The sequence below is a fragment of the Pimephales promelas genome, chromosome 1 (genome assembly GCF_988280905.1).
Source record: "Pimephales promelas chromosome 1, fPimPro1.hap1.1, whole genome shotgun sequence".
NCBI lineage: Eukaryota > Metazoa > Chordata > Actinopteri > Cypriniformes > Leuciscidae > Pimephales > Pimephales promelas.
Window position 1 is genome coordinate 52,289,001 of NC_142769.1, and position 20,998 is coordinate 52,309,998.

Here is a 20,998-nt window from a genome sequence, read left to right on the forward strand (position 1 = left end):
TCGTGACAAATGATGATTATGTCAAAACATAACCAACCTCAGCGCATCAGCTTTCCTTGTTGTTCATCTGGCTGTTATATCTCATGTACAGCAGCCATACAACATCTACAGTTAATGATTTAAGAGTCAAGAGCCCAACTAAAGCAGACACTGATCTCCATAATGGTGACTTTAAAAATGTGACGTTCTCCTTCAGTGATTCTGCTTGTTATCATCAGGTGTCTTCAATAATATCTCAATCATCACTCAATTATTCACTTAATTATCTCATTAACCCCCTGAGCCAGACGGCATCGTCGACGATGCCACACGTCACCTCCGATAAATGTTTACATAACTCGATGACAGATTTATCGATTTTCTTACCATTTTTCCAGCAGAAAGCTAACGAGCTAGCAATCACAGGGGTGTCTTTCGTGTCTTTCTAGCCTTTACAGAAGGTTTTCTATCCAGCCTGGAACTTGTGCTAGGCTGGATAGAATATATATACTATATATGTATATATTCCTTGCCGCTGTTGCTTTGGCTTGCTCACTTGGGGATATTCAAATGAATTAACCAATCAGTAATACCCTTGATCAGCTCTACCAAACGTGGATGTTTTTCCCCTTAGACACGAACATTGTTATTATGTTTTGATTGATACTGTGAAGCTGCTTTGATGCAATATATATTGTGAAAAACGCTATATAAATTTACTTGACTTGACTCTAAACAAGGACGGATAAGGAACTGAAAGTTTGCAGACTTGAGTAATAGACGGCCAAAAGATGCACACTGTAGCTTTTAGCGAAATGTGGAAAGACTCAAACCGTTTGGGTGGAGAAGATCTTAGTTGTAGATCTAGTGAGTGTATAATAATGCTTGTTGAGACTTGTTTACAAAGTCCCTACATCTTCTCCTTTGACTATTCCCTCATCTCTAATTCAGAATTTTAATGCAGGAAACAATGCAAATCAGTTTTTGTAAGTTAAAACCAGTAAAACCAAAGCAGAGATAGTCAAATGATGCAGCAGAGCTGGATAGTGAATAAGAGGAGAAGAGTTAATGCTACTCAATTTACAATTTAAATTGGGACCCAACCTACATGTCTATCTTTCTTTTGTGGTGTAATTTCTCAGCAAAATAAATGTGTGATTAATACAAATCATGTAATTCATTAGATGAGCCCTAATTTAAACACACGTAAACAAAACACACCAACAACCAATCAAATCCGCAAGGATTTAAGAGGGCGGGTTTTAAAAATGACAAGATAAAAATAAAAAAGGGTGAGGAGAGTCGAAGAGAGAGGTTTATTAAGAAAAACATCATCTCTAATCAATTAAGCCAACAAAACACCAAAAAGTGTATAGAAAGGTAGGTCATGTTCTTTCTACACCATGCAAGATGGAAATATAGACCAGTACCCATCCTCTCTTTTATTTTATATGATCTTCGTATCAGTTTGTTGTCCTCCTGAAGAGATGGATGCTCAGACTCCTGTTTTCACTTCTCGGTAAGGATCACTCCCTTCTTCTTGTAATAATATTGTAGCTTAAGTTTACTTTGAAAAATGAGTCTTCTCTCAAATGGACAACTAACAAGAAGTTAATCTAGAGTGCTAACCACTTGCAACTAACCATTTAAATAATGAGCAACTAATTATGCTGTTGTATGAGTGTTTAAAAATGTAAGTCACACTGACAACTCCAAATAACACACACTTGGTTCTCTGTTTTCTGATTTTAGAGTTGGTTGCGCCACTGTTGTTTGATATGTAAATGCATTTCTTTTTCAAATAAGTTTTAAGCAAATGATTCCTTTGCATTAGTTGATCTGTAACCTATTTTTGTTTTTTACACACTCACCTAAAGGATTATTAGGAACACATTTTACATACATTCACATTTATTCATTTAGCTGACGCTTTTATCCAAAGTGACTTACAATTGCTATATATGTCAGAGGTCGCACGTCTCTGGAGCAACTAGGGGTTAGTGTCTTGCTCAGGGACACATTGGTGTCTCACAGTGGATTCGAACCCAGGTCTCTCTCACCAAAGGCATGTGTCTTAACCACTGCGCCATCACCAACCCCAACTAACACCATACTAATATTGTGTTTGACCCCCCCTTTGCCTTAATTCTACGTGGCATTGATTCAACAAGGTGCTGAAAGCATTCTTTAGAGATGTTGGCCCATATTGATAGGATAGCATCTTGCAGTTGATGGAGATTTGTGGGATGTAAATCCAGGGCACGAAGCTCCCGTTCCACCACATCCCAAAGATGATCTATTGGGTTGAGATCTGGTGACTGTGGCGGCCATTTTAGTACAGTCAACTCATTGACATGTTCAAGAAACCAATTTGAAATGATTCATGGTGCATTATCCTGCTGGAAGTAGCCATCAGAGGATGGGGACATGGTGGCCATAAAGGGATGGACATGGTCAGAAACAATGCTCAGGTAGGCCGTGGCATTTAAACGATGCCCTATTGGCACTAAGGGGCCTAAAGTGCGCCAAGAAAACATCCCCACACCATTACACCACCACCACCAGCCTGCACAGTGGGAACAAGGCATGATGAATCCATGTTCTCATTCTGTTTACGACTCTACCATCTGAATGTCTCAACAGAAATCGAGACTCATCAGACCAGGCAACATTTTTTCCAGTCTTCAACTGTCCAATTTTGGTGAGCTCTTGCAAATTGTCGCCTCTTTTTCCTATTTGTAGTGGAGATGAGTGGTACCTGTGACATAGACCTGGCATGAACCGTCTCTGACTGGGCAGACGGGACGTGAACCCTCTCAGAATCAGCCTCCGGAAAAGCGGCGGGCTGCTGGGTTAGACCTCCGGGCTTTTGGGGAGGCTAGAGGTCTTACTCCTCCTCCGGCGTTTCTGCTAGTGGAGTGTGCGCTCTGGGCTGGACGGAGACCGCGGCGGATGGAACTCTGGAATGGATCTCACCAGCCCAGGGTCGAAAAGGGGCCTGAGCGGATAATGGTGTTGGGATTCCCCCCAAAAAACTCCCTTCTCTCCCCACGGTGGCTGGGGAAGAGATATTAAGAAACATACCGCTGGATCTGGGTTTGACAGAGTCCTTTCGTTCATGTAATCCGACAACGGAAACAGAAGATCCAATAGCAGGTTTAATTGAGGCAATCCATACTCATCGTCAGCCAGGCAAAGGTTCAAAATCCATAAAGCAATCCAGAAACAAGACAGACCTCCAAAGTGTAGTGACATCTAAACAAGATGACTAAACAAACACTAAATAGGCAGGGTATTTATACACACAGAACATGACAATCATGATGGGGAACAGCTGAGTGCAATGAACAGTTATGAGTGCAGACAAGGATTGTGGGGAATGCCGTTCCAAAAGTGAATGACACCGTGGGGAAAGAGGACCTCTAGTGGACACCAGGGAACATTCACCCGACACTGTGACAATCCTGCCATGCACAAATTTGCCTAAATCATATTTCTTTCCATTCTGACCCATACTGATTCTTCAGTTTGGAGTTCAGGAGATTGTCTTGACCAGGACCACACCCCTAAATGTATTGAGAACTGCCATGTGATTGGTTGATTAGATAATTGCATTAATGAGAAATTGAACAGGTGTTCCTAATAATCCTTTAGGTCAGTGTAAATCACATATGCAATAAATGTGTTTGTCTACTGCCATTTGTTCACTGAATTAAAAAGAATATGTAAAGAATAATGTACAGTCAGTCATTATAAAAAAATAATAATCAGGACCCTGTCTCAATTTAAAATATTTTAACGGGAAATTTAAAAATAACATAAAACAAAAATCTAACACAAACATTTTTACAGTTATGTCATAGAAGAACCATTTTCGGTTCATCAAATAAACTTTCAGTGATCAGTGGCCTTCCAGAACCATTATTTTCTTAGTGTGAAGAACATTTTAAAAGTTAAAAAAAAAACCTTTAGTGCAATGAGAAGGTTCCATGGATGTTAAAAGTTATTCATAGAACCATTAATGCTAATAAAGAACCTTTGAGAGTGTATGATTTGAATTTAGATAATTAAAACAGAGAACAGCAAGTTGGAATTTGGGGGGGAAATGAATAAAAAGGGTTTGCCTAAAATGGCGAGGCACATTTTAATGCTTTTACATGCCTTTTTCTTTTTCCAGATTTATAACCATTTGCTATTTATTTTGGCCAACAGGCACTGTTGCCAGTCATGCCTGGACAGATAACTTGCAAGGTAACTGTTTATTTAATATTTAAATGAAAGAACGTGTTTGCTGATTAAACCAATCAGAGTAAGTTATTGAGAAAGTCATGCTCTGATTATATTATAATGCAGCGACACAGCCCATTTATACTGCAGGTGAAATATAAAATAACATGTTTTGTATTTTTTTAACCCTTTCTAGAGAATATTGCAATCAAGGGAAGTGCTGTACAGTCATCCACATATTTCTTAGATGCTAATGTTGCATCTGATAATGATGATAATTTCTGCACCCACACCCACACAGAGACTAACCCGTGGTGGAGGCTCGATCTGACAGCCTTGAAAACTATTAAACAAGTGGTCATCACTCACCGGATCGACTGCTGTCCAGAACAAATCGATGGAGCCGAGATTCGCATCGGAAACTCCCTTGACAACAACGGCAACAACAATCCCATGTAACATTCTTGGTTTTTCTTGAAAATTTTTCACTTACTCAAACACATAACAATCAAAATGTTAATGGAATTCCAAAAGTATGACATGAACATGTGCAATAATATTTAAAAGCGTCTCAGTTTCTGTATGTAACCCAGAGGGAACGAGACGTTGATACGCGGTGGGAACGCTCTGCGTGATTGCGTCATGAAGCACGTGTATAATCAGTCCAATGGAAAGACGAGACGTCACAGATGACGTCACCGACCAGGAAGCTATAAAGCACTCCTGAAAACAGATGGCAACAGCTTCTGGAAAGTCTGAAGCAAGTCGATCAGGGCATGCAGGAAGTATGGCAGGAGAACACAGCGTCTCGTTCTCTCAGGGAACCAGGGCTACACACATAATGTGAGACGTTCCCTTTCAAGGGAACTCGAGCTGCATTGAGACGCAGTGGGAACTCCATACCCACTATGCCATAGTGAAAACTGCCTGTTCTGTGTTAAGTCCTTGCACACACTAAGAAGCAAGCAACCTAGCCCCGGGAGTGGAGAGGTCTAAGTCATAAAGTCTAACAAAAGATTGCGGCGAGGACTAGCCAGTTTAGATGCAGGGTAACCTTTCTTAGGTGAACCGAAGCAGACAAATGACTGCTCCGAATTACGCCACAGGGCAGCTATGTGAACGTAAGCATCCAATGCCCGAACGAGACATAACAGAACTTTTCCTGATCTAGGGGAATAAAAGGTGGAGGATAAAAGGCCTCCAACACTATTGGGCCCGGCCTAGGGTAAAGAAATGCCTTTACCGTATCAGCTTGCAAATCTCTCATTCTCTTGATAGAAGAAATAGGGAGAATATAGACAGACTAACAGGATGAGACACAGGTGAATGCAATCAGTGAATGAGGTACAGGTGAATATGATCAGTGATGATGAGTCCGGGCAGTGATTTCTGGGAACTGTAGTTTGTGAGTGATAATAGTCTTATCTGGAGTGGCTCAAAAGGGCACTCCAGCTGGTGACCGTTACATAGACCCCCCCCCCCTTTAAGGAGCGGATTCCAGACGCTCCTCAAAATGTCCAGGAGGGAGGTGGAGCAGAGGCGGACCTGGGGGCGGGATGGAGGGCCAGGCCCGTGGAGTGGAAGAGGACCTGGAGACTGCGGTGGAGCAGGCTGTGCAAGCGGCCAGGGCGATGAAGACCCCTCGGGAAGCCAGGGCGGAGCAGACTGTGCAAGCGACCAAGACCCCTCGGGCAGCCATGGCGAAGACCCCTCGGGCGGCCACGGCGGTGAAGACCCCTCGGATGGCCACGGTGGTGAAGACCCCTCAGGTGGCCACGGCAGTGAAGACCCCTCATGACCAGGGGACAGGGACAAGGACAGACACAAACACTTGCTCGGGAGGAGACACTGGATCGGCCATCTTTTATGGAGACACAGGATCGGCCATCTTGTCCGGAGACACTGGATCGGCCATCTTGTCCGGAGACACTGGATCGGCCATCTTGTCCGGAGACACTGGATCGGCCATCTTGTTCGGAGACACTGGATCGGAGGCGGCCATCCTGTCCTTAGACACTGGTTTGGAGGCGGTGACGTGAACAATCTCTGAATTGGCAGAAGTAACATGAACAGTCTCTGAATCGGCCATTTTGTCCATAGACACTGGCTTGGAGGCGGCCATCCTGTCCTTAGACACTGGCTTGGAGGTGGTGTTGTGAACAATCTCTGAATTGGCAGAAGTAACATGAAGAGTCTGTGAATCGGCCATCTTGTCCATAGACACTGGCTTGGAGGCGGCCATCTTGTCCTTAGACACTGGCTCGGCAGAAGGGACGTGAAGCGTCTCTGGGAAAAAAAACAGTAGATGGTCGAATGAAAAGATGCACGAGAGACGAGAGTTGTCGTATTTCCCCGCGTTTAATAGAACCACTCAAACGTTACACTCGTTGTCTTCTCAAAATCCGAATTTCAACATCGTATAGATGACATTGTATTATATGATACTCATTAGTTTCTTCATATTGCGTTTGTACAGAATAACACAAAATTAGTAAAAGAACAGATATTGCAGTACGAAATATACTGTATGGAAATATCTCCATGCTGAGCCTTTTTTGCACTTCCTGATTTCCCTTGAGAATCCTCGTCCAATGAATGGACGACCTTAGCACACGTGTGGTTTTGTTTACAAATTTTGGTTCACTTGCAAAAAGAGCCGTGTGAAAGCGAACCGTACTAAAAAAAAAATAATTATAATTTATTTGGTCCGGACCAAAGCAAGTGAACTATCGGACTTTCCTGGTGTGAATACACCCTAAAATATCATTCTCACTTAAAACTGACGTAATTTGAAGTAACACGACCTTCTCCAAAATTGTGGATAAAAATGGTAGTTTTGAAATTGGGCGAAAATTATTCAGATCGGTGCAGTCAAGGCCAGGCTTTTTGAGTTGGGGAGCAACAACTGCGTGTTTGAGACAGGGTGAAACAACACCATTTGATAATGAGCCATTCACAAGAGATAGTATACCAAGACCTATGGTTGCACATGCATCTTTAGGATCCAGGATCCAGGAGAGTGGATGACAGTTTCAGATGTTTGACTATATCTGCTAGCAGTGTTGTAGTCCAGACCACCTCACTCGAGTCCGAGTCGACACCGAGACCAGAGAGAGTCGAGTCCGAGTCAAGACCGAGTCTATAGAGAGTCGAGTCCGAGTCGACACCGAGACCAGAGAGAGTCGAGTCCGAGTCGAGACCATAGCTGTCAACCCTCCCGTTTTTTCCGGGTTTCTCACGTATTTTAGCTCTTTTCCCGCTGTCTTCCCGTTTGAGTATTTTCCCGTAAAATATACCGTATTTTTACTCTCTGATTGTGTGAGACGTAAGAGCTCGGACAGATTCGGCTTGAAGTCGTTTATCCTCGGATGCGGTGCCGCGCGCACTGGCCGGAGACACACTGGCTGCGTGCCGTGTCCGTTTTTATTGCACGCTGCCTGCGTGACGCGCGTCTCCAGAAAACGCGTGCATGCTAGAAATAGAACTGACGCCTATTTTTCACGCGACAGGCAAGCGTGTTTCTTTGCCTGGAATTTCTTTGTGTTTCCAGGCAAAAAAATAAATAAAAAATAGGAAACGATGTTTAGGCTAGCTGAATGTAATTTTGTACTCGAATACATATTAATACATTACATTTTGATGTTTGAAAGTCTAGGTTTTTACATAAATTCAGATATCAATGTAATTTAAACAAATAATAATTATTATAAATAGATTTTCAAATATATGAATAAAATATATTTTCTTTTTTTCCATTTGTTTCTTAAGCTCTTAACAATGTGATTACATGAAGAAGAAGAAAAAACTTGAAAAAAAAAAACGTTCTGGGCCTATAGGAGGATATGAAGAGAGAGTGATGGTCCACCATCAGGCTAAATAGGCTCTTTAAAGCTACACAAAATGTGTAAATGTAATTAAAATAAACAGACAGCCCACTTCCCTATTTTGCGGATTTTGGAAGATGTGTGATAGGCTAAATGTTGAAATTGTTGTCCAAATGCTAGAGCAACACACGCTAATCCAAATGTAGATTTTTTTCCCTTTAAATGACACTGTCTCTTTCTCTCTCACACATAGGCTACCTTAGACTTTTAAGGATTGTGCTTTATTTTTAAAGTTTGTGGGTGAGAATTGTGCAAAAAAAAAAAATCCCTTATTTTGGGGATGGATTCCGGGAAAACTCCCTTATTTTCAATGTTCAATGTTGACAGCTATGGTCGAGACCGAGACCAGAGAGAGTCGAGTCCGAGTCGAGACCGAGTCCATAGAGAGTCGAGTCCGAGACCAGAGACGGTCGAGTCCGAGTCGACACCGAGACCAGAGAGAGTCGAGTCCGAGTCAAGACCGAGTCCATAGAGAGTCGAGTCCGAGACCAGAGACGGTCGAGTCCGAGTCGACACCGAGACCAGTGAGGGTTGATTACCTAATTATTTACTTTTATTTACTTAGAGAACTCCTTTTTTTTTTTTTTACTCAATTTACTTAGAGTTTAAAAAATATGATCAATTTAGGGTAAAAAGGCCACATAGTAGGTGGTGTTAAAAGTAATTTTATTACAATTTGTCATGCGCAGTTGCGCACTAGAAAATCACCAATCACTGGGCGTGTCAATCAATTTAAAGAAATATTTTATTAACATACATTAATAATCATGAAAAATATTTTTAATTGAACTCGAGTGGACTCAGGAATAAGTCCGAGTCCTAAAAAAAAAAAATGTTCGAGTACGAGTCAATTCCGAGTCCAAATGCACACGAGTCCATGACAAGACCAAGACCATTAAAACATGGTCTCGAGACGAGTCCGAGTCTCGAGTACTACAACACTGTCTGCTAGTGCTGGAAGAGAGACAGCATCAAAGACGAACATGGCCTGGGGGTTTCTAGAACAGTGTTTGAGGGTACACTTCTTTCTCTTATTAGTTCAATCTTTCTAACAAAAAAGTTCAGGAAATCCTCGCAAGTATAGAGTGTAGTGGTCGGGTTTAACACTGTTTATTGTGAGAAACAGAACTCTTGGGCAGTGCGCTGTTCTACTTATTAGGTCAGATAAATATTTAGTTCTAGCTGCTTTAGCTGCGTGCTGGTAACTGCTGAGCGTGTCTTTTAGTATTTCATAGGAAACCTGAGGTTTTTCTCTCCTCCACACAGCAAAATCCCCAGTGTTAAATTAACACTCTGAGTGTGGACTCATATAAACACTGAAGCAGTGTTAAAGTAACACTAAAGCAGTGTTAAAGTTAATGAGATAATTAAGTGAATAACTGAGTGATGATTGAGCATTATTGAAGACACCTGATGATCACAAGCAGAATCACTGAAGGAGAAAATCGGAATTTTAAGTCACCATTATGGAGATCAGTGTTTGCTTTAGTTGGGCTCTTGGCCCATAAATCATTAACTTTAGACTTTGTTTGGCTGCTGTATGTGACTTATAACAGCCAGATGAACAAAAGGTGGTCAGATAGTGTTGGTCGTGTTTAAGCAATCATTATTTACCAATCATTTGCCCAAATTAGATTTATTATTCCATCAATTAAAGCGATGCTATTCTTGCACAGCATAGTATTGTAAACTTTTACAATGTAAGCCAAAGAATTTCTTTTCACATATCAAATATTAAATACTACAGTTATTAGACATAAATACATCAAGAATCAGCCTGTGAGTCTCAACAATGGTAACAGTAATAAACCATGTTGCAGTGCATTCTGGGTGCCACCAATCAAAACTCATTCATGGCTCCAATCATGCATTGCTGCATGAATAAATAATGAGCTCACGTTCAAAAGTGATCTGTTTGTCACCATTGCTGTGATTCAAACGCTAATTCTTGATGTCTGTGTGTACCAACATAAATATATATATATATTTTTTTTTTTTAATTTATCATTTTGTTTCATTGAAAAGGTTAAAAATATGATGTCTTACAAGGACAGTGCTATTAAAATTTGCAAAATAAACCTAAATCCTAAACCTAAAAATTAGCCTATATGATTTCAGTGATTCAGGTTAAATGATTATAAAATAATGATTATGTTAAAACACAACCATCATCATCATCAAATCACACTTTTCTTTGTTCATCTGTCTGTTACTACTTAAGTACAACAGTTAATTAGCTAAGGTTCAAGAGCCCAACTAAATCAAACACTGATCTCCATAATGGTGACTTAAAATTACAGTTTCCTCTTTCAGTGATTCTGCTTGTGATCATCAGGTGTCTTCAATACTGCTCAATCATCACTCAATTATTCACTTAATTATCTCATTAACTTTAACACTGCTTCAGTGTTACTTTAACACTGTTTCAGTGTTTATATGAGTCCACACTCAGAGTGTTATTTTAACACTGGGGGTTTTGCTGTGCACCTGGGTTCAGCTTTCCTGCAAACCTTTCTAAGGGCACGCGTGTCATTATTAAGCCAAGGCTGAGATCTAAGTTTTGGCCTTTTAAGCCTGAGCGTAGCAACTTCATTTATAATATTCGAGCATAGAGTGTTTACAGTTAATTCTTCTATATCTAGGGTTTTGATGCCTCAGAGATACGGCTATACACATATGCTTCAGCAAAAAGATTTGAAGTAAATCTTTAGTTCATGTGAAGTAAATAATGTTTCAAATTCTCTCTAGATGTGCAACAATCTCTACGATTCCAGCTGGTCAATCCGTCACTTACTCGTGCGGTCCAATGGAAGGCCGTTATGTGAACGTGGTCCTTCCTGGAGATTCAAAGAGTATCACTCTGTGTGAAGTGAGAGTCTATGGAACAGGTAATAACATATACAATTTATGAAATTAAGATTATTCTCCAAGGCTGTATCTATATGATCAAAAATACAGTAAAAACAGCAAAAAATTACAATGTAAAACCTTTTTTTCTATGTGAATAGTAAACCGTGTACATTTTTCCTGTGATCAAAGCTGAATTTTCAGCATCATTATTCCAAGTATTTGAATACTTGATAAATGATCAAATAAAACAATTTGGTAACACTTTACAATAATATGCTTAACTAATGCACATATAATCATGTGTTAATGTATAACTCATGAAGAACTAAACCATCAATTAATGATTTTGGTAGATGACGTTATCGGATCCTAACCCTTCCCCAGACCTAAACCTACCCCGTCACCTAACTGACGTTAAAGGTAAAGCGTCAGTTGTATGACGGCCCGGGATCGGCAACTAACCGACGTTTAAGGGTACCCTAAAAAGGCGGATATTGACGTATGGTTAAAAGACGTCCCAAGACGTCAGTTATATGACTTCTTGGGATGAGACTGTGTTACAGCAATATATGAATTGTTATTAATTAAATGTGTCATAATGTATTAATTCCTTAATTGTTAAATAAAAGTGTAAATCAATGCGCTAATTACCACAGTTAGTCAGCGCTATGCACTTCAACTTTGAATTGACTGCTTAAATTACTCATTAGATAATGATTTCCAAATATGTTATGACTATACTTGTTGAGGCACATGACTATTAACTATAATTGTTAAGTAATATGTCTTTATGGTTATTAGTTTTGTCATCCCCACTAAAGGTCTGTGGCACATGCATTGAGTGTAATGTCAGAGAGTGTTTGAAGGTTGGGTAAGTTGAGCCGCACACAAATATCAACCTCCCGAAAGCATCGTTAGCCAACTATGGTCGCAAGTTCCGTCGTTATCAGCATAGTTCAACGATTCGGTGTTTCCCGAAACCATCGTTCCAACGAACATCCGCAAACAGCATCGCAAAGTTGTGTGGTTTGAACGACAGCTCTCGACCTGTGGTTAGAGGCATCGTTTCTATATTGCAACACATTTGGAGGTAAGAAATCCTTATCTTGAGCAAAATAAGTGACATTCAGTACAACCGGTGCCTTTTATTTAGAATACATACAAATGTAATTTACGTTTTTTTAGTTTTTCAAAAGATTTGAAGTACCGTGTTTGAAGAGTGCGCATGTGCGAACGTGCTCTACTATGTAAGAACGAGCCAAATATTGAGTCTGGTAATAAAGCGAAATAACTGAGAACAATTAGAAATAGTCCTCAGATGACATGTCTGTAATTTATATAAAACAAATCTAGCGTTAATTGGATCTCAAACAGTTTCATTAAAAGTAGTTATTACTCCACCACGTGCGAAACCAACGTTGTTGAACGATACTTTGCGACAGTGGGTTTCGGGTAATAATCGTGACTAGCCAGTTGATTTTTCCAACGATGCATTGTACTATGATAGTGAAACGCACCCCTGAAATACTGACGCTGTTACACTGTGTTTAAAATGGATGAGACCATTACAGCTGTCTACACTGGACATGACAGACCACTGCAAGTCCCGAATTTGCTAGTCGTGGGCCGATCTCGATCATGCAACACTTTTTTATTAGGAGATCCAGACTCTGGAGATCCAGTAAAGAAATCCATTGAATTCGCATAAGAATTAATAACGCCATCGCTGCGAGATCCAGTGCGAAATATTCTGATTCAGTGCAGAGATCTCTGTTGTAAACCATAGATATCAGATCAAACAGCGCTGACGTGGAAACCAGGAGAAACGCTTATAGAAGGCTTTCAGTCCACAAATTAGCGGATAATTAAATTAATTTAAAAAAAATCAATAAGTAAAACTGTATAATGTTACAAAATATTTCGGTTTCAAAAATATTCTGTTCTTTTGAACTTTATATTCAACGAAACCTGAAAAAATATATTAAATAATTGTTTCCTTATCTGGACATTGTAATACTCATAAATGTTTAGCATATTAAAATGATATCTGAAAGATCATGTGACACTGAAGACTGATCACAGGAATAAATATATTGTACAAATATTTCAGAATTGAACTGTTTTTACTGTATTTAAGAAAAACAAACTGAAATCCTCAAAATCCAATCTTTTGACCAGTGTTGTTTGTGTATAAAATATAGTCTGACATCTCTTCCCAGATGATGTGAGATTTACTGGGAATGCTGTTCAGTCATCTGTATATCTGAACTGGAATGCTAACAGTGCGATCGATGGAACAAAAATTGCCCTAGGCAGAGCCTCATTTTGTAGCCATACAGATGAGGAGACTAATCCATGGTGGAGGGTGGACCTGCTGGATTATTACTACATTAGTGCAGTGACCATCACAAACAGAGCAGACCTCTATCCTGAACGAATCAACGGAGCGGAGATTCGCATCGGAAACTCACTGGAAAACAACGGCAACAACAATCCCAGGTTACAGTTACTCATCATTTTTAGAAGAAACCGTTCTATATACAACCAAGGGTTCTGTCTAGCGCTTCATATATAAAACATTTTAAGGGTTCCTTCATGGGATTTCGTTAAATTTAAGTTTTTACTTTTTAATTATAATTATGTTTTATGAATTAAACCAGAATCATTAGTGCTGTCAAACGATTAAAATATTTAATCGCGATTAATCGCATTAATGTCGTAGTTAACTCACGATTAATCGCACATTTTTGTCTATTCCAAATGTCTCTTGATTTCTTTTTCCTCACATTATTATTATTATTTTTTCTCATTTTAATGCTCTTTTCAACATGGAAAAGTGGATCGGCTTGCTTTGTGCAGATGTTTTTTTTTTTATTGAAAACAACATTTTAATATACGGTGTTCAATTTCACACTTGGAGCAAATAATCTCTCACACAATGTAACACTTTTCATCAATAAAAGGGTGAAAGAAATACTGACAAAGTCCTGATATTGACGAGGGGGCGGAGACAGACTGGACGTGCTGCGACGATGATAGCTCAGTTCATAACGACAAAACACACAGATCACTTTGGTCTTGTCAATTGATCAATTTGGCAAATTTTTAAAAGTAAAGTTTCCATTCAGAATCTTATTGGCATCCATTTCGGCGTCTCGCGCTCGTCATCCACTTAAACGGTAACGTTAACCAACTATTTGGCCAGCTCACAAGCCCAAACGAGTGTGTGCGACGTGCCGGTTGTTTTGTTTCCGGTCTAGCTAGATCCGCTTGCGCTTTGGTCGACGAATCAACAAAACGCCCTCGCGCGTCACAAGCCATTGAAACGAATGGGTTTCATAGCGCGGCGCCACGCATGCCGTGTCCTGTCGCAAAAGCATGTGAACGAAAAACGACAAAGTTTGCTAGGCCAAAAAGACTGTTAATCGCGTGATAAAAAAAATTGGCACCGTTAAAATGGGTTTGCGTTAACGCCGTTACTTACTCACCATGTTTACTAGGGCAACTTAGCCTGACTTCGTCATACTCATATTCAAGAAAGAATATGAGTCTGAAACTCCTCCGTTGGGCTTTGATTATGAGGCGTGTCGTAACCGAACCAGGACAAAAAAAAAACCTCTGCACTCAATTGGATAGTCGGTAGACCTACAACCAATCAGAGCAACGCATAAGTCAACTCCTTTGCATAGCGCAGTTTTCAAATACAGAGCGTAGCCTAACTTTATTTATTTTAGAAGTTAAATAACGAGTGTTGCTTCTTTTACTTACTTCTCCATGAGTGCCACCAAAGGAGAAACCACAACGACCACAGGCTTTTCATTACGTCCCATCTTCTTAACGACCGTCAGAGCCAGCTGATAAGTTACACTTCTGCCGAATCATGTAGGAAGGACGGCAAAAATATCTTTCCGATCGACAAATGCCTTGATTGCAGTTTTCTGTTTGTCTATTAAAATGAATGCGCAGTCAATTTATTTTACAACAGACGCGACAGTGGAATCTATACATCTCAATTCTCCAGCTGCAGTCATCTTTGACAAGCGCTCTTTGATAACGTGATGATTACGTCCTTGCGGATCATCTGTCCATCATCGTATAAAGCCCGCCCTGGCAATCTGATTGGCCCGATCATTTTTTGCACGATCATAATTTCTCCTCAATGGATCGAGTCCAGACCGAACTTCCCGACCAAAAAATGTTGTGGGTGGAGTTCGGGCTGGCATCCAGGCTAACAAAACGTCCTCGTGCGGCACAAGCCATTGAAACTAATGGGTTTCATAGTGCGGCGCCACGCATGCCGTGTCCTGTTGCAAAAGCATGTGAACAAAAAACTAGTTTGCTAGGCCAAAAAGATTGTTTATCACGCAATAAAAAAAATTGACACAGTTAAAATGGGTTTTAACCCATTTTAACGGTGTCAATTTTTTTTATTGTGCGATTAACAGTCTTTTTTCAATACATGAAAGTATTATGCAGTCATTAAGACATTTCTCCTTATATAGAACCTGCAGAGTTCTTTAAAACTGATTCAGGAAACTAAGAGTCCCATTTCAGTCGCTGACGTTCGACGTAGTCGACATGTCGACTGATCGGGATCACGCCAGGGAGCCAGTCATCTTCGAGTACTATTGAATGGAGCCAATGGAATTGGCGTGTGTGATTTGCATCACACATCTGGTATAAATACAGAAGTGGATGCACACACTAGGGTTGGGTATCGAGAATCGAGTATCGATTGGAACCGAGACTAACTTTTCGTTTTTTCCCGGAATCGTTCAAAAGTTAAAATTTCGATTCCTAGTTTCGATATTCACAGTCCGCCGAGCGGAAGAAGAAACCGCTGAACAACACCAACGAAGAAGCGTCTACCGGAAGTGTTGGCATAACCACGCGAGTCGAACATGAGTAGCTTACGTCGGCGATCCAAAGTGTGGCTTCACTTTTCTAAAAATAACGAAATCTCGGCAAAATGCAAAATTTGTGACAAAAGGAGTATTTTTACAGAAGGAGTATTTCCTTCAGAAAGGGCTTTGGTTAGCAAGGTTAGCTAAACTTTTTTGACCCTGCCTCTTAAAATAATCGCAATCGAGAATCGTTAGGAACCGGAATCGAAACAAGGACTCGCAATCGGAATCAGAATCGTTCAAATTCAAACGATACCCAACCCTAGCACACACTAGTTGCCTTTCGCTTCAGAGATGACGTTCTAATGTTTTGTTGTTTTCAGTGAGCGAGTGTATCTGAGTTCTTCTAGAAATACACTTCCGGTGCTGGTGGTTGTGAGCTTTGAGCAAATTTCTGTGTTTGTGTGTGTTGAAGGCTGGTCGAGGCAGAAAAGTGAGTGCTTTGTTGTTTCCCTGTGTGCTCCGGCACTGCTGATGGGTCCCATTTCTAAACGAGCAACACGGGTGCGTTTGCGTCTTTTTCGAGATGCCATTCCGTATATGCGTTTCTGGGTGCGGTAGGGCTCTGACGGTCACAAGAGTTGTATCACGTGTTTTCTCGGCTTTTGTGGATAAGTCATGTTCTCATTGCGGGAATTTGACTGACTCGCGTTCGCAAAGGTCGAGTCCCTGTACTCATGACATCACTGAGATTGAGTCGCGCGACTGCGCGAGATATCTAGCATGCTAGATATTTTTCTGAGCTCGGTGACCTGTCTGCGAGCTGTCTGCGAGCTGTCTTTGATGCGTTGTTGGATCTTTCACACTAACTGATTGGCGAGCGTTAATCGTCCGCTAATCGCCCGCGATTTGCACGCGATAACACCCTGACTTGTCGGCGACTCAACGATTTGCAAATCGGGCTTAAATCGGGCTTAAAATCACGTAGTGTGAACTAGGCTTAAAAAAAGAAATTAGTTATAGTTACTTCTCACAAAGAGTTAGTAACACAATTAAATCATTATAAAAGTAACTAATTACCAGGGAAAGTAAACTTAAAAAAAAAAAAAAAAAGTTACAATGAGCCAGTGAACTAATTTGGATGTACACAATAATAAATATGTTAAATTAATGAAATGGACACAATAGAATAAATTATTATTATAAAATATTGTACACTAATCTACACTTTAGTATTTTTGCTCTGTGAGAGACACCAATAAAATTCAATATATTATTTTAAATATTATCATTAGAACAATAAAACATAATTTTGGGTTTAGTGTAGAACTTTTAATATTTAATATTGCACAGACCACAACTGTCCAACAAATAAGTCTAAAAATTAAGTATGCTTAAATGTACCAAAAATGAATAAATAATAATACAAATATATACACTCTTTGTATTGAAAATTAAAATGATAAACAGTTTAAAGGAGTAGTTCACTTTGAAAAAGAAAAAAAACTTTTGCTGATAATTTACTCACCCCCATGTCATCCAAGATGTCCATGTCTTTCATTCTTCAGTCGAAAAGAAATTAAGGTTTTTGATGAAAACATTCCAGGATTTTCTCCATATAATGGACTTCAATGGGGTCCAAACGGTTCAAGGTCCAAAAGACAGTTTCAGTGCAAACTGTTCAAAGGGTTTTAAACAATTCCTCTTAGATTCTTTATAGAAGACCTCACAGTAAAACTACACAGCTAACAATCTTGATACGACAGTATAAAACTCAAACATACAGGAATACATCATATATAAATGTCAGAATCACTCATTTCTGGGTTTTAATGTCAGGAATGCATCTGTGTGTTTGTGTGTGTATCTTCATTTGAGCATCTGGCCTTCCTCCCTCGATAACCGTCTTCTTCTTATTCCCCCAATGCGGATGTACAGATCCAATGTGACAATATCGCTTTTTCGCTTTTACCTAAACTCATTAATCATAGATTGAACTGAGAGAGGGCTCACTTATATAGTCGTCCTCCTGTTAGTTTCACTGCTTCTATTGTTCTCTTTTGGATAAAAGCGTCTGCTAAATGAATAAATGTAATCGTAATCAGTTTGAATATTGTATTATATTTTGTTTCAAAAGCATATGGCATTATTTTACTTCCATATTTATGTCTTACGGCCTTGTTTTAACTATTGATGTGTGTTTTTTCAGTGAGAGTAAACTTTTTGAGGATCAAATTTGTCTCGACTTCTGACCCAGACAATGATAAACTCCTCTATCAGGTTAGGAAAAGAAATACACATTCACTAACACTACACCGGCTGTAAACTACAGTGTAGTTCACTGTAATCATATTCATCAATGTTAAAAATATAAAGCCTAACATTGAAAAGACACCTTGAGTACACAAACAGTTAAATCGAATTTGACGCATGATTAAAAAGTGTCTAATTCGTACGACCTCACTCGTACTAATTCCTAGGATTTGTCTAAACCCACGTGATGGTTAGGTTTAGGGGCGGGGTCAGGGGTAAGTCATTCGTACGAATTCATACGAATTGGCTAACTCGTAAAATATGTACGATTTAGCAAAATCGTATTAATTCGTACGAGTGAGGTTGTATGAATTGTTACGAATTAACCACTTTTTAATCATTCGTCGAATTCGTACAGACTCAAAAATGCTGGGTTGTTTTAACCCAATTTTGGGTCAAATATGGACAAACCCAGCCATTGGGATACATTTTTAAATTACATATTTAACGCAATGGCTGGGTTTGTCCATATTTGACCCAAAATTGGTTTAAAACAACCCAGCATTTTTTACGAATGTATTATTTAATTCCATGGCAGTAGCAAAAAGTTGTAATTGAAAAGATTTTAAAATAATGTGGAATAAAATAATAACGTGGATAATGTTGTTTTAGCTTCAGTCTAATCTGGCGTCACGAGGAATAACGGATGTCAAGCTGTCCTGGACAAAACCTCCCCAGCGAGAACAGAAATGGCAGGAAAAGAAAGGTAAACACATTTACACAATTCAACTCTTGAAGAATACAGTATTTGGTTTAGACTTTATTATGAGTGTTTTAATATGCTTTATTTACAGGCCGGTGTAAAATAATGCCATAGCCTGGACACACAAAATGTCTTTAGTTTCCAGATGATGCTTCAAGACAAAAAGTGAAAATATAGTGAAAGGAAAAACTCTTTTTCATCTCAAAAAACCTTCTATCTCTGTGTGAAATTCCTGTTTTGAATGTAGTCACTATCTCAGCAAACCACCACAGTGTGGCGCTGTTAGGATAAATGTGCATCTCCTCTTCTGTCTATCTAATCATTTCTTGTACCCTGTTTAGTCACACGTTCACACGCAACATGATAGAATTATGAATAGAGTTGTATGTCTTTCTATGGACTCTTTCAGCTCAGCTGACAGTCTCATTTCTTTTCTATATGGAGTTGTTATAATTCTATCTGTTGGTTTCACCCGAGACCTGCTGTATGAACTACGGCACGAGCACAATAAAGCTGACTTTGAGTGAACTACACTTCTGTGTGTGTGTGTGTGTGTGTGATTCTTGGTCCCCAGATCTGGTGTTTAACTCTGCTCTATTGATCATTAACTTATTTTTAATATCTAGTTTTATCTAACAGACACTGTATGAAGCACGACTGTTTCTCTGTTCATTAAAGGGTACATATCATGCTTTTAAATCATTCATTTTTACATATAAATCATACCGTTGTGGTCTATATAAAACATAACTGCAATGCTTGGGTCTGAATTCCTCATTATTATAGCTCCACAAGCCCCTTTTCTGATGTGCGTCTGTGAGCGACCCGTTTCAAAGCGGCCCCTTTAAATAAAAAGGAGATGCGTCACACCCCGCCCGCTCTCCAGGTCCATGAGTTCAACTCCCCGCGTTCGGCCATTATTGTAGTTTGATTAGAGATATACGATTATATACGATACCTTCAAAGAACAATTTTATTCACACGTTAATAACAGAAGACTTGTCCATCAAGCCTTACATATTCGAGCCAGAGCGAGCGAGTCGATAAAGACGACGACGAACCTGCAGAACAACATTTAGACTTGCCCTCTCGTAACTTCTGCATCATTGAGCTCGGACTACAAAATCGGAGCGAGAAATAATAATGGCGGATTGCTCGAAGTGCTCTAATGTCCTTATTTGGCAGTTCCTCTGCAAATACAGTGCTCAAAAAACGTCATAGAGAACAGAAAAATCTGAACAGGTTGAAAAATATGACCAAAACAGGATATAAAGATATAAACGAAGCACCTGAAGAGAATAATACTTATAAACACTCCAAATATACAACAAAAGGGCTAAAAAAGTGGATTTTGCATGATATGTCCCCTTTAAAGTGTCCCAATATGGTTTTTCAAATATTTCCTTTCATACAGTGTGTAAAATAGCTTTTTGTGATTGTAACTGTTCTGCAAAATTGTAAAGTTGAAAGTGCAAGATAAAGTTATTGTCTCCCAAAAGAAATAATCTAGTGTGAACCAGCTTTACGAGTCGTTTGGGTTTCGAATCCTGCTGCTTTACGGTTCTTTACAGTCGATCGCCTCCGAGCTTTGGTCTCATTCATCGGTCCGAAGTCAAACTCCAACAGTAACTGACTTAATAACTGCAGGATAAGTAACAAAGTCAATAGAGCATACATTCGCATATAATGCCAACATGTTTTACGTGCTTAACCAGCTCACAACACGTCACTTTACTGATGACGGCTCAAGTTCAACGTGGGATTCGCAAAACGCTTTACAAGTTTTCGATTGAGTCATTTCCGTTGTAAAAAATCATTAGTAGTTAACTTAACACCGTTTTCAACTGAGATCTATTCACTTGGAAATTGTGTTAAAGGGGTGATGAAATGAGAAATCAAATTTCCTTTGAGCTTTTGACATCTAACTGCAGGTTTGGTACATAACACACACATTGTGTGCGTCTTCGCCATGGCACTATTACTTTACTTGTATAATTTAATGCTGCGTTCGCAAATGTACTGGCCCTCAGTGTGCTTATAATGCTAGGCTTACACCAAAAGACTTTGAAAAGATTTAGAAAAGACTTTATAAGATTATCAGCTCACATCTAAAGACTTTGGGTTCAGAGTTTTTAGTCTCAGACTAAGGAAACAAACTCATCTTAAAGGTGAACATGCAAGTTTTCTCTATGTTAAAT

The 20,998-nt window shown here is 39.5% G+C and overlaps 1 protein-coding gene across 1 annotated transcript; it reads left to right on the forward strand.

The window, feature by feature from the left end:
* The first annotated feature begins 794 nt into the window (after positions 1-794).
* On the forward strand, positions 795-19,146 carry LOC148998560 (uncharacterized). The gene is made up of 9 exons (XM_089125837.1): positions 795-846; positions 4,192-4,230; positions 4,403-4,661; positions 10,839-10,978; positions 13,160-13,439; positions 16,168-16,277; positions 17,994-18,064; positions 18,710-18,803; positions 18,892-19,146. The coding sequence occupies exons 1-9, from the start codon at positions 795-797 to the stop codon at positions 18,912-18,914; spliced, it is 1,068 nt and encodes a 355-aa protein (XP_088981963.1). The 3' UTR covers positions 18,915-19,146.
* Positions 19,147-20,998: the final 1,852 nt, after the last annotated feature.